This window comes from Choloepus didactylus, chromosome 1 (genome assembly GCF_015220235.1).
Source record: "Choloepus didactylus isolate mChoDid1 chromosome 1, mChoDid1.pri, whole genome shotgun sequence".
Lineage (NCBI taxonomy): Eukaryota > Metazoa > Chordata > Mammalia > Pilosa > Megalonychidae > Choloepus > Choloepus didactylus.
Genome location: NC_051307.1, coordinates 88,456,659 through 88,471,538, shown reverse-complemented (window position 1 = coordinate 88,471,538; position 14,880 = coordinate 88,456,659). Strand labels below are relative to the sequence as shown.

The window sequence follows — 14,880 nt, the reverse complement described above, 5'->3', positions numbered from 1 at the left end:
CTTTGATAGTCAATATTTAACTTATTGGATGAAATAGGTCCAGAAGAGACTCACATTGAGAGGAAACAGAATCTCTTACCAGGAACAAACTAAATAAGGACCTTCATCATCCAAAGGCCAGAAAAAGTGAGGAAAGGAGGGAATATTTATCCACCAGCCTCAAGGCAGGCCCTTCTTCTCCCTGAATAATCAGTAGTTTGGCTGTTTGCTTCCTTCTTCCTGTCACATTATTTGCCTTTCCACCTCTACATCATCCACCTGTCAACGTCTGTCTCCTCCAACGGTCACTCCCGCAGTCCTTCTCCGCAAAGTTTTTGCTTCCTGTCTGTTAGTTTCACTTAAATCCTTCTGTGAAGGGTTTACCTCCACTCGCTCCGGTTGCTTCCTCCGATCCCAAGAACGCCCGACAGGACAGCGGATAGTGCTAGCCCCCACCCCCACTCCCACCCCTACCCTCCCATTCTCCAGCAAAGAAAAGTGGTCTGGAGGACTGAACTCGGAGGGCTTACGCCTCTACACCCCTATCCCGGGAGGCTCCCCCATTTCCTCGGGGCCGCCCGCACTCACAGCGCACAGTGTGGAACGCGCAACGCGGTCGCTTCTCGAAACTCTCGCCCAACTTGAGAACCCGCTCGCGACTGCTAATGTGCAAGGGTCCCATCGCTCCATACATCATTATCCTCCAGCCGCGACTTTGCCTCTGCCAACCGCGTTCACCACCTCCTGCCACTCAACCTGAAGTACAAGTTGTTGCAGCCGCCGGCACCACCCCTACAGACTCAGCTCAGCGCCAGACGCGCACCACCCCAAAGGGCACCTCTCGTATACTGATTGGCTGTCCTGCGAAGGATGCCCGCCCCTTGGCTGGGAGGCATCCTGGTCCCGCCTTCTGGCCCCTTCCCGCGTAGCCGCGCGCGTAGCTTGGGTAAGGCCGTGCCGCTGAGTCGCGTAGCGGGAGTAGGTACTTTTGGTGGAGGAACACAAAGCTAGGCTGAGGTAACGGCCCTAAGGTGGGACCTGGGTAAGGAGAAGGCCCCGGGGACCAAAAGGCCGTGGCGCCTGGGCCCAGTGACCCGGCATGTGGGAGCTCTTCATGGGAGAATCAGCCTGTTCTCGTCCTTTCTGCTTAATGCTGAAAGGGCCTTTCGCGGAGTTCTGGTGTGGAAACTGAGGCCTGGGAGGGACGGTGTCTGAACACAAGGCCCGGTAGCGCCAAAGCCCTGTTTGGAACCCGGAGTAATGGAGCCCGCAGATCCAGAATCTCGGTACCTGAACCTGAGTAAAGGGCGCGCCGCTGCCTCGGCTATCGTTTTCTGACCCTTATGCTCCAGAGGAAGTATTAGGATTGGGAGAAGGACGGAGGAGGGAGGGGAAAAAGAGGATTCAGGGTTGGTAACTGCGGATGTTTAGGATCAGTTGCAACTAGATCGCATTGGGTTGCTTTCTTTTATTATTTCCATCACAGTGATCGACGGAGGCGGTAGCGGCACGGCCAGGGAGACGTGATTCCTTAAGGATCAAGGCCGAGGCTGGAGCTGGTGCTCTGGCAACAGGGTAATGCCATCAATAAATGATAAATAATTTGTCCTCGTGTTGTTTTTTTCTGTTAGAGTTTATGAATTTCATGTTAACAATGGAAGGAGTACTGCTTTGGGGTCGAATTGTATTAGACAGGCATTTAAGCTTTACAAATGGTTGCTGTAACGGGTGGTGGTTCATCATTTTAAGTATGCAAATCAACATAACTCTCTTACCTAACTCTACCATAGCCAAATTGGTCAACTTTTTGTTCTAGGTGGGTAGGTGAATGTGTCTCCATCAAACCATCTTGTTGTCTTAATTCTGCTCTTTTAAGGTTACTAAAACTGTTTCATATGGAGGATAAGAGATTAAAAGGTAATGGAGGCAGAATCTGGGTTTAAACTCCAGCTTCATACTTAACGGTATAACTTTGTGCAAACTAAATTCTCCAAGGTTAAGGCTTCTCATTGTTAAAATTGGGTAAAAAAAAATAGTACCTATCAGAGTTGTTGAGAGGATTACATGAGTTAATTCATGAAAGCGTTTAGAGCAAAGCATGTACGTAATAAGAGCTCTCCAAATGGTTGTTATTAAGGCCCAGCTTTACTGTCATGCAACGTTTTAGGACCATCCTTGGTGGCTTCCTTCTCTTCTAAATCTTGAGTTATTCTAGGAGGTAGGAAAAGTTATTTTGTTTACTTTGCAGACAAGAGAAGTAGTTCAGAGAAGCCCAGTTCTCTGATTATATGGTCTGTATTCTTGTACGTGCCATCATTTTATTTTAGGTACTTATGTGTCTGTCTATCAATCATCTATCTATCTATAGTTTTTCTTTCCCAACTAGACTGTGAGCAGGAAATCTGTACTATATTAAATCTTGTGACCCTTGCATCTAACATAGCACCCTATACACAAATGTTTGGTGATGATGATAATGTTTCAGTGATGTTTTATTTTGTTAGCCAAGAGGGCAAGACTGTGTTTGAAGCCTGTTTTATTTCAAAATGGGTTCCAATCAGAAATCTAAATTTTAACAGGGAAAAAAGCAGAGGGTCAAGAAATTGAATCTTGGGATTTTCAAGGTCTGGGGCAGTATACATTCTTTCAACATATATTTATTAACTACCTTCTACATGTGTGGCACTACACTGGGGATGTAGCAGTAAACCAGAGAGAGATAGGAAAGCAGCTACAAGGGATGGTTTGGGTTTTGCCCTATAGAAGTTTACATTATTGTGTGAATTTGCTAGCCCAGTAATAAATAGATTAATTGAACTGAAAAGAGTCCAAAAATATAACCAAGTATATGTATGGAAATTTAGCATACAACAAAAGTGACATTTCGGATCGCTTCTCTTATGTCTATTCTTGGCTAATTATTACCTCAGGAATTTATGACAGATAATGTGCATTTGTTCTTTATCCACCAATCTGTAATGTCACCTAACTTTAAAACTTTAGATTGCCTATCTCACATCATTTAAAAAAATACCTTGTATGTGTTATGAAGATATAAGTAAAAGTAAAAGAAAACCATAAAAACACTAGAAAAAAATTTAGGAGAATATTTTTTACTTCTTGGGAGAGGGAAGAACTTTCTAAGAATGACAAAAAGGCAGGAACCATAGAGGAAAAGATTTATATTTGACTACAGAAAAATTTTAAAACTTATGCTAAGGGCACCATAATCAAACTTTAAAAGCAGACAAGGAGAGCAGAATGAAACAAAATAAAGTTTCAGTGGCTGAGAGATTCCAAATGAAGTCAAGGGGTCACTTTGGTGGGCATTCTTACACACTATATAGATAACCTTTTTTAGGTGTTAATGCATTGGAATAGCTAGAAGTAAATACCTGAAACTATCAAACTGCAACCCAGTAGCCTTGACTCTAGAAGATGATTGTACAACAATGTAGCTTACACGGGGTGACAGTGTGATTGTGAAAACCTTGTGGATCACACTCCCTTTACCCAGTGTATGGATGGATGAGTAGAAGAATGGGGACAGGGACTAAATGAAGACTGGGGTGGGATGGGGGGGATGATTTGGGTGTTCTTTTTTACTTTTGTTTTTTATTCTTATTTTTATTTTTTCTGGTGTAAAGAAAATGTTCAAAAATGGATTGGGGTGATGAAGGCACAACTATATGATGGTACTGTGAACAGTTGATTGTACACCATGGATGATTGTATGATATGTGAATATATCTCAATAAAACTGAATTTTTAAAAAAAGCAAAAAAAAAAAAAAGACAAGGAGAAAATGTTTACAGGCAATATAAAAGATAAAGGGTTCATATTGATATATGAAAATCTACAAAAGAATAAGACAAACCAATAGAAAAATTATCAAGGAGTATGAATAGAAAATATATAAAAGAAAATGTGGCTAGTGAACATGAAAATGTGCTTAACCTCCCTAATAATGAAAGAAATATGAATTAAAACAAATGATAGAATTTTTCATCTTGCATATTGGCAGAAATATAAAAAATAACATGTATTAGTGAAGGTATAGGAAAATGAACACCCTCATACATTGTTGATGGGAATATATAAATTGGAACAACCATTTTGGAGAAAAACTTGGCGTATCTAATCAAAATATAAAATATATACACTCTGTGATCTAGCCATCCAACTTCAAGGAATTCATCCTGCAAACAATAATAGCATGAGGGCATAAGGACACATACATTGATATGCATTGTAATAGCATACAACCTGAACACAGTACAGAGGATGTTAAATAGGTTTTGATACATTCTTAAAAAGGAAGCTTTTTAAGAAAATGCAGCCATTGGAAAGAATGAGATAACTCTGTATGCACTCAAGTTATGTGTCTACTATGTGCTGATAATTGAGCTACTTTTTCTTTAAAATATTTTAAGCAAGCTTTTGTTTTGAGATTCATATTTTACCTAATAGGGTTGTATTCTGGATTCCTGAGTTATCAAACTCTTCAATTTAAAGGGTAGACTGTGATGCTTGTTATCAAGAATAGTAGCTAGAAAGTGAGTTAGAAGTAGATCTTTTGGAGATATGTTTTGGGTTTTTTAATTTTACATGGGAGAGAATATAATGAATATAATGTAGTCATAAAACCACAGACTTGGAGGTGAATTGAATACTAACTCCACCACATCTTGGCGGAACCATAACAAGTTTCTTCATTTTTCTTATCCCGTAAAATAGAGCTGATAATAGGTTCTACCTCATAGTCCTATTGTGAGAATTAAAGAATATAAAAGCACTTAGCACAGTGCTTTAGCTCATAGTAAACAATATATGTCAGCTTTTATTATAAGTAAAGGTTATACTTTTTATTAAATGATATCTTTGAACTTTAACATACCTTGAATTAAAACTTTTTCTGTAGAAAATTTTATATAGAAAAAGTTTTAGCAAGAAATTAAATTGGAATGTGGATTAAAAAAATAATTTTAGAAGAATTGATTTTTATTCACTATGCTATTTATAAACAAGCTATCACTATGTTATAATTTCTTAGCATTTCTGAGCCTTGGTGTGTTAAGAGTCCCCAGGATCATCCTAGGTTTCGTGATTTGCTAGGAGGATTTAGCATATAGTTGTATTCATGGCTATAATTTATTATAGCAAAAAGATACAAAACAAAATCAGCAAAGGGAAAATGTGCATGGGGTGAAGTCCAGAGGAAACCAGGTCCAGAAGTCCTCTCCCAGTGGTGTCACATGAGACATGCTTCATTCTTCCAGAAATGAGTTGTGAGAACACATGTGAAGTGTTCTCTATCAGGGAAGTTCACTAAAGACTCAGTGCCCAGGGTTTTTTATTAGGAACTGGTCAAAGACAACCTCTGCCTAACACATACCAGAATTCCAGACCCCCTAGAAGGAAAGCAGATATTCAACATAAACTACCTGGTTTGTACAAACAATTTAGGCCCAATCAGCCACTCTTATCAAGGAATGGTGTTAACCATACTGAAATCCAAGTTTCCAGATGCCAGTCAAGGGCCAACCTTGTGAGCAGAACTTTAAAAAGATTGCTGTCTCAGTCCTGTTATGTTAACTTTTTCTGCACTCTTAGTTTCTCTTGTATGATAAAAGGAAATTAATTCCTCTCCAAGGATTGTGCAGATTAGAGAGTGAATGTGAAGCAGCTAGCACAGTTCCTGACTCTTAGTGGGTGCTAAATAAATAATACCTATTATAGCTGTTACATTTGGGGTATAGGAGTGTCAAGCTCTTCAAGAGGTACACTAGTTAGAAAAACTAGATTTCCTATAAGGAAGAAATGAAAGAAATCTACCTTTCACTTCTCAAACAAGGCAAAAAAAAGCTAAGTTTTCATTTATGTTGCAATCATATTTCAGACATTATTTAGAATGTGAATATTTGGGGCTGTTTGACCTTTATTCTCTTATTCTGTTAAAATAGGTGATACCAGAAATGAAGCCAACTGGTACAGACCCAAGGATATTATCTCTAGCTGCTGAAGTTGCAAAAAGTCCTGAGCAGAATGTTCCTGTTATACTGTTGCAGTTAAAAGGTAAGAAAGTCTGTGTATAATTGGCTAGCACTGTTTAAGTAACAATTCCATCATGGGTACAATTTTAGTATTTGCTTCTAATTCATTCAGAGAAATCTTAATACTGCTGTAGCAATGATTTTTCTGTGTTAGTGTATTTTTAGTATTATTCAGCATGTAAAACTGCAAATTGTTCTTGTGTTTCTTGAACAAAAAATAAGATTATCTTGTTTCCTTTTGCCTTAGAAATATTAAACAACATACCCTTAGGAAGCTCAGAGTTGAAGAAAATCAAACAAGATATATATTGTTATGATCTCATTCAATATTGCCTCTTGGTACTCAGTCAAGATTGTTCTCGAATCCAGGGTGGTTGGACTACAGTTTCCCAGCTTACACAGATATTAAGGTAAAATGAAGCAATAATCAGCTTGTTCTTGAGGAATGTAGTAGTAGATTCTGATTATCAGCATTTGCTTCCTTTTTATCCATCTACTTAGCAAGCATGGATAACCTCCTGTGATAAATTTTGGTTATGCTTTTCCTCACGGTGTTCATTATTATTCACAACTCTTTATTTGTGTGATTATTTGATTAACATCTGAAATTTCCCTCCATAAGTTGCATGAAGATGATGATCGTGTCTTTTGCTCACCACTGAATCCCAAGTGCCTAATATACTATATATTGATTATATAATGAATATTTCAGTGAATAAACAAAGGCACTGGCTCTACACTTGAGAAGCTTACAGTAGAGATGGGATGATAGTCATGTAAATGTGTGATACAAGAGAAAATGAAATAGGTGCTAAAATGAAAGGCATAACAGATACAAAACTTAGTAATTTAACTTTGTATTGACATAGCTATCTCAGCTGTATAGCTGAAATCCTGACAAGAAAATTTAGAAGCAGCATTGACTGATCTAGTGCTATACTAGAAATTATTAGAGATTGAAGTAGTTTTTTAAAAGGAGGCAATAGAATAAACCATATGTTCTCAGTGCCTAAGACACTTCCTGATTATAAATTAGATAACTGAAATTGTGCATTTACTAATCGAATCCTAGCTTTCTAAACTGCTTACTCTTAATTTGTTACTCAGTAAAGGCCAAATTCAAGATATAAAGTTAGAAAGATGAATTAACAAATGTAGATAATATTCTTTTTTATACTTTAATTTTCAAGATTATTTGCTTAAGTTAATAAAGCCTTATTTTTCTTTTTTGTCTTGATTAGATATATTAGCTTATGAAAATATTGATAAAGCAAAGCTTTTTGGGGTGGAATCCAAGACTTAAGAAATTTCCTATAGTAATGCACAATTTCATTTATTAATGTTCTCAATCGAAATAGGTACTCTTTAAATAATTAACTTTACAAACCAAAGTGCAAAGAGAAAAGAGAAGTTTGATATGTATGAGCAATTGCCTATTAACTTTAGGAACTGATGTGCAAAATAAAACTTGATACATGTGAGTATTAATCAGTTAGGTTTTTAGCATGTTTGATACATAGTTGGTACTGCTTATCTGTGTCTGCACATTTTATTGAAAAGACCAAAATAGCAGTCCTTACTCTTTAGAGACCATTCTTGGGTTTGGGGCTCTTTTTGCTATTAGTCTACACAAAAACTTTTTATTATTGATGCTTCTGAATATATTCAAATCATATGCAGGGAAAGACTTTGGCAATGAAAAGCAGTCATTACCTATATTTTATGTGAAATTTCAAGAGGACCTATTTCTCTAAGTAACTTTTTCTCTTTTAATATATATTTATTGTTCCTACTGGAGTTAGGTTTTTGTTGTTTTCCCTTCTGATATAAGGTATATGCAGGCAAATCTGAAGAAAATAAATCTATAGGAAAGTAGAAATTGGTATAAAATTAAAGTAGTTGATTTCCTAACCTGTGCCTTGTTAATCCTACTGTGGGTATTTTTCAGCTATGAAATGTCCAAGATGCATCACTTAACACAAATGCCATCCATGAATTAGTCTCTTAAGGTATCCTATCACTTTTGGAGTGACTATACAGCTTACTCACTGAAAACTTGCCTTGAGTCTTTAGTGTGAGCCAAATGTCTTTTCTTTCCTGAGGTGTTGATATCTAGGTTTATGGGACACATGAGTCCTGGATCTAAGTACAGGTAAGGTCCACACCACTGTTTACTTGTCTGGAAGATTGTTAGACTCATTTTCTAAGAGTTCTCTATTGGCTTGGTAACAAAAGAAGGATACTAAAAATTTTCATCAAGGCACTGTGTCTGTAGAAACTTTAGGATTCAACTGAAATTTATAATGAACAAAAACTAGGTCAGACTTGTGCTCTTGTTTCAGCCATTGCTGTGTGGGCTTGGAACCAGGAGAAGACGCAGAAGAATTTTACAATGAATTACTTCCATCAGCTGCAGAAAATTTTCTGGTTTTGGGGAGGCGATTACAGACATGTTTCATCAATGCAGCTGAGGTATATATGAATGTTTAGTATTTTGTGTTTTATAGCCAAAATAGTTTAATTCTTGAGAAAATGTTCCACTTGTTTTTCAAATGTAAGTATTTGGCTGAAAGTACAGTTAGAGTAGTGACTTTGAACATTTTAAGTTAGAACCAAAATCATCGTCATCATCATCGTTTAGAAATTTTAAAGTGCTAGCTAAAACAGACTGAATGACTTTTTGAAGGATCTGCCTTATTACTCAACTTTGGGCAGCACTCAGGGACACTTATTACCATAGAATCATCCTAAAATGTGCCTTCTGCTTAGATTAACAGCAGAGGAAAATACTCTTCTCTAGGTCCGGGACTTTTCTCACTAATTTCCAATGGTGAAGGAGTATGAAGGTGAACTTTCCCTTTTCTCTTTTAAGTCCTCCCTAGTCAAAATATTTCCACCCAAACCTAGGGGTCATTTCAATTCAATTCAATATTTTTCTTAATATTGGACACTGATGATACATTAAAGAAACTCTTTTCTTCCTCAAAAGACTGTTGAGAGCAGTTAAATACTATCAGATCAATTAGCCACATAGAGGCTTGGTTTTAAGCCTTTCTCAGGGTAGGTTTACTTCAGTTTTGTTGTCAGAGCATTGCCTTTAGTCCTGGTTTATTGTCCTTACTCCTAAGGCCCTTCTGTGGTTTCACTGGAAAATCTAAGGTATTAACCCAGTTCTAACTTGGAGGGAGTTGAACTCCAACCTATGTATGCACAACCCTGAGAAGATGATAAAATCACTGTTCACCTTTCAATCTTCCAGCTATTGCTTTCACTTGGGTACCTTGGAACCTAGTCTCACATATTCACAGTTCAGGAGTCAGCCAAGAATTTGATGGGTGTTTGTCCACAGACTTGTGTTCCCTACTCTGTGACTCACTCCTTTCTAGCTGTTCAGGCAGCCCCAAGTTCTAGCCTTTGATTCCTCAGCCCAATACGACTGAAGCTTTTTCCTTGAACCTCTTTCTCTGTGCTATATATACACTGGAGAGTATCCACAAGAGAAAAGCCAGATAAATGTGTATCTCAGCCAGTACATTTTATTTCAGGTCACATCCTGCAGTTTCTTGATAATTTTGATTACTCTCCAGTGCCTTTAGAGTAGATCATTGTTATCAGCAAAAGCGTACGTCAACAGACTATGGCCTGTGAGCCAAATCCAACCAGGTGCTTTATTTTTTTCTAAATAAATTTTTATTAGAACACATCTATGCCCGTTTGTTCACATGTTGTCTATGGCTGCTTTCACGCTACACTGGCAGAGTTAAAGGGTTACTACAGAGATTATAAAGCCTAAAATATGTATTTTCTAGCACTCTACAGAAAAAGTTTGCCCATCCCAAGGCAAGAGGGATAGTGAGATATGCTACTCTTTCATTATGAGAAGCCAGAAGTTTATAGTGCTCTAATGTTTGCTTACTTAAGATGCTTAAATTCCTAATGAGATGATGTAATTATGGAATGAAAAAATTAAATAACAAATTTGGAAAAGTAAGTTTTTTAAAGGGTAAGAGGAGGGAGCAACCTGTGTGAAATAGATTGATTAGAAAAAACTTTATGGAGAAAATGGATGTATCTGTGCCCAAAGAAAGGGTGAGATTTGGAAACATGAGGACATTCTAGGCAAGAGAAATTGACAAGACCAGAAAGAAAAATAAGTAAGTATAACATCTTTGAATTCCAGTGTGCATACTTACCAAATTTAGATATGGTATACTTGTTCAAAAATATCCAAAGATAAGGTAGGGTAAGATTGTGAAGGGCATAGAACTTCAAAGAGACGAGTTTGAAATTTATTCTACAAATTATGGAGAAGCTTTTGGGAACACGTAATAGTGTGCTGATTAGAGTAGAAGGAGAAGAGAGTTCAGACTATTACAGTAAGCTAATATTAAGGTAATGAGGGGCTTGGAAAAAAAAAGGGCCAAATAAGATACTATGAAAGAGAAAACTTGAAAGAATATAATAGGTATAATGTATCAGACACAGCTTTTATATAATATTTTTAGGGTGAGTCTAAGCTAAGCTAAGACTTTAAGGATTCAGGCCTGAGAGAAGATTAAGAGAAGTGGTAAGCCAAAGGTAGAAACTAAATGGGAAAATGATGTAATCTATTTGAAGTTAGTTAAATTGCCAAGTGGAAATGTCCAAGTTAGAAATACGGGATTGAAGTTTGATTGAAAGTTCAGGACAAAGATTGGAAAGCCCTCTTGTATGAGTACTAGTTAAACCCTTAAGAAGGAGAATGATGGAGAATGAGCTTTCTGAAGGATGCAGTATAGAGAGATAATATCTGAAGACTAAATCCAGAGCCTTAGAACTGTCCGAAATGGATGAGATTTATATGGGCAAATTGAGGAACTGTGGCTCAGCATGTTAGATGAATGGAGAAAACTGCAGGCTCAGGAGTTGAGGAAGCCAATTTTTATTTTTATATATAACATTTGTCATCTTAGCTAAATTTGCTAGGTGCTCTTCCTGTGATTTACATAATTTAGGTAGCTACATCTAGTTTATGGCCTTATGGTCTATTGCATAGTCCAATATGGTAGCCACTAGTCCAACATAACAACTGAGTACTTGAAATGTGGCTTTTGTAACTAAGGGACTAAGTTTTGAATTTAATTTTAATTAGTTTAAATTTAAAAAGTTGATCATCAGTTCATTTATGGAGAAACTTTTAAGGATGTTTGGAACAATTTGAGTATGAACAATTTTTTTAGAGCTATATTTTATGAAATCTAAATGCACCTCAAGTATTTCCAGTGAAAATTTAGCTTCTAAATTCAAATTTCTTGTATATGCAAAATATCCACCAGATTTCAGAGACTTCGTACTAAACATTTTTTTGATATTGATTCCATATTATAATGATAATACTTAGATATAATGGGTTAAATATATTAAAATTAATTTCACCTGTTTCTTTTTACTTTTTTAATGTTGCTACTAGGAAATTTAAAATTATCTATATAACCTGCATTATGTTTCTGTTGGGACAACACTGGACTATATAGCTAGGTTACTCGTTAGTAAATAATAATCGAGAATTTAGCTTGATATTCTCTTCAGTTAAGCTTTTTCTCTTAAAAAAAGACTAATAAAAGGATAATTATTTATCATTAGTCACTATATCTGAGAGTAAGATATTAAGAATACGAATAACTAGACACTCAGGTGCCTGTTGTGTTCTTTACTTTTAAACACAATTCTCTAATTTTAAATTGTTTTTATTAATTGTAAGATCTTTTTGCATAAGTCGCTGTTTGCCACCACCATCATCCAATAGTTTTCAGCTTAATTACCTACTCTGTCTCAGATTTTGGTCTTCTTAAGTCTTGTCTGAAGCTTCTGAGTGGACTTTTAACTTGACCCTGTTCTTCATTTACATACTGATGGCCTGGGCCTCCTTGAGTCTTACTCATAGCCATCCATTGACCTTCCAGCATGCATTTGGTGGATAGCTCTTTTAATCTCTCTTAAAAATTCTGTTCAGCTTTTTTGTACCTATCAATCATTGATCAATCTCTTGCTTGTTTTTTGTTTTTTTGTTTTTCCTTAGAAGTTGTTTACTGTCTCCTTTGTTCTGTATCTTCAAGTTGTTTAGTAGCTACAAGCTCACATTTAGTTTTACCTTGACTTCTAGCTTCCAAGCCCTGCTCTGAGTCTGATTTAACCTCAAATTCTCTATTTTCCTGGGTTTCTAGTTTAGATCTAGTTTCTCAACTTCACTTTGGTAAATCTAGCAGAACTATTTCGTTTTTATTTCTGTGTCAGCTGATTTTCTATGATGTTTACTTATTAAGCATCCCAAGTGGGAAAACAAAAATAAGTACTGCAGAGTGTTGTACTTGGGAGTTGTCAATATGTTGTAATAATTTGCAAACTATTTTTGCTCTTTAAGTGTAAAAAAAGTGCCCTAAGCATTAAGAAAGATAGCAGAGATTTGTCTTAGAATTTATAGAGTGATAATTCTACAAGGCTGAAACCCTTTATGTTGGAAGAGTTCACTATTTATACATTTGGTCCTGCTGTTACATAAGAGATTGAGCAGATTCACAACTTTTGTGAATTATGAAGAGTAATGCATAATATCAAGGGATATTAAGTTCTACTTGAGATGCTCTGTGTATAGAAAAAGTAGACACAGAACTCCCAGGTTAATAAAGTAGATAAGATCATTAGATATTTGTTACAAGACAGATGTATTTTAAATTCACAAAAACAATATGTAAAGAAATTACAAACATGAACTGAACTAGAGGTGGAAGAATATGGACAACATGGGGTGAATTGAGTATAAGAAATATTGGCAGAGAATTTAATTCAGTGGTAGAACATGTGCTTTTGATGTAATAGCTCATAAATTCCAATTCTGTCATCTCCACTGGCATTTTGAGAGAACTAGCACTAAATAAATATTTCCATATCTGCTAGATTTAATTTAATTCAGGTCAGTTGAAGCCACATGGACTATGGAAAGTTTTGTTGGACTTGATTTCTTTTTCTGGCTGCGCCACAAACTAGTCTGGATATTAGTCAAATCACTTAATATCACTATACCTCAGTTTCCTGATTTGTAAAATGATTTCTATTTCATGAACAAGTCAGGCTCATATATAGGCTTTATCTTTCCTGCAAAGCACTTTTATTTAATATTTCCCCTTCAAGGGGGAATATAATTAATTATATCCTTTTTATTTGTATAGTCCTTTAATGGTTTTCTATATACTTTTGTTCTTTATTATTGCATTTGTATAGAGATAAAAGGTTCTTTAGTAAATACATCAGAGGGAGTAAATCAGCTAGAGAAAAAATGGGGCCACTTAACCACAGGGCACAATTGAAACAGGAATAAAAAGGAGATGGCAAAATACTGAAGTTTTTTTATTGATTCTGTCTACCAAGGCACTTCCCAACCAGATATTTTTTTTTAATTGGCTAGTTTATAGGTAGTAGATTACATGGTGGGACATATATAGGCTATTCTGGCCTAAACTATAAAACAGGTTAAAAAAAACAGAATAGAAAAAACCTGTCCTAGAATTTTGAAGTGATTTAAGGGAAAATTTATTGAACTGTAAACCAAATTTCAGGAGCCATGAATTTATGAATAACATTATCTAATGGGATTTTTAAGGAAATTAGGGAGTTTAGGAATACAGCACTATCCTTTGAGATTGAGAACAATTGGGCTTGCCATGCTCTTTCTGCTGTGACTTTCAGTGAAACTGGCCAAGGGAATTTACTGGACTAAAGGGATTATTGAGCTGAAATGACATTTCTTATGTTTGTTTTGTTGTTGGGTTTAAGTCAACACATGTCTATTTGTTAAGCACCTTTCTAACTCTGTGTTAGAATAATGGAAAGAAAATAATTATTATGAAGAATAATCATAGCAATCATAATGTTTTTGCTGTTGTCACCATTACTTTGTGCTGCAGTAAAAACATTCAGGACAGCTTTCTACTAATATTAGACAGCCAGTAAATGATAGAATTGTGAATGGAATATGTGTTTCTTATTTCTCATTGTGATGCTTGAATCTAGAATAATTTATTACCCTACTTTCCAGAAAGGAAGAACTAGAAAAAAATTATTGTTTATTGAATAAATATTGCTTGCACATTTACTGTGTATTATAACTGTTCTAGGCACTGTCTACAGAGTGGTAAGCTAAATGGACATGATCTCTGCCCTTATGGAATGAAGAGTCATAGAGTAGAAGCCGGAACTGAAATACACTACTAATAATGCCTTACTTGCTGACATCTTAGATTTGCTTGTTGTAGTGATTTTCAACCCTGACTGCACAACCAAATCACCCACCTAACTTTGTGAAAATACAGATGTCAACTTTAACCTTGGAGATTCAGATTTAGTATGTTTGGAATACAGCCATTGCATGGGTGTATTAAAAAAGCTCCACAGATGATTCGGATGCATAGCCAATGTTAAGCAGTCCTACTGTATCAACTTGTAGTTCTTATACTATTTATTTTGTCTTACTAGATATGGATAATAACCATTTATAGCAAGTAGGCTAGATATTATTAGCCTATAACCACAAGGTTTCACAAATTAAGAAATTAAAGTCTACAAGGTCTTTTACCTCATAAGTAAGTGAGCTTGATCCAGAAACCAGATCCTTTGATTCCCCAGAGAGAAGTCATTTTTAATAAAGCAAATTACAGAAGAGTAAATTGGATTTATCTTTTGTGTTAAGGGTGAAGAAAAAGATGAATTGCTACACTTTTTCCAAATTGTGGCTGATTCTCTCTTCTGGCTATTGGGAGGTCATGTTCAACTAATCCAGAATGGTAAGAGAAAAGATTTTAATGTAACTGATAAT

General features: G+C 36.0%; 2 protein-coding genes across 6 annotated transcripts in view; one reads left to right on the top strand and one right to left on the bottom strand.

Moving 5' to 3' along the window:
• Positions 1–767, bottom strand: part of EAF2 (ELL associated factor 2) — a 49,640-nt gene extending 48,873 nt beyond the window's left edge. Inside the window, exon 1 of the mRNA XM_037836603.1 lies at positions 568–767. Within this exon, the coding sequence (XP_037692531.1) occupies positions 568–676 (109 nt within the window). The 5' untranslated portion in view covers positions 677–767. The remainder of the gene's footprint in view (positions 1–567) is intronic.
• A 139-nt stretch (positions 768–906) lies between these two features.
• IQCB1 (IQ motif containing B1) overlaps positions 907–14,880 on the top strand; it is a 123,208-nt gene continuing 109,234 nt past the window's right edge. Inside the window, exons 1-7 of one of the 5 annotated variants that reach the window (XM_037836572.1) lie at positions 909–996; positions 1,140–1,265; positions 1,466–1,554; positions 5,943–6,054; positions 6,280–6,442; positions 8,375–8,504; positions 14,755–14,848. In XM_037836572.1, the coding sequence (XP_037692500.1) occupies positions 5,955–6,054; positions 6,280–6,442; positions 8,375–8,504; positions 14,755–14,848 (487 nt within the window). In that variant the 5' untranslated portion in view covers positions 909–996; positions 1,140–1,265; positions 1,466–1,554; positions 5,943–5,954. Of the gene's footprint in view, positions 1,266–1,465; positions 1,555–5,942; positions 6,055–6,279; positions 6,443–8,374; positions 8,505–14,754; positions 14,849–14,880 lie in introns of all 5 variants that reach the window. The other 4 variants (XM_037836581.1, XM_037836562.1, XM_037836589.1 and 1 more) reach the window with 4 other exon arrangements.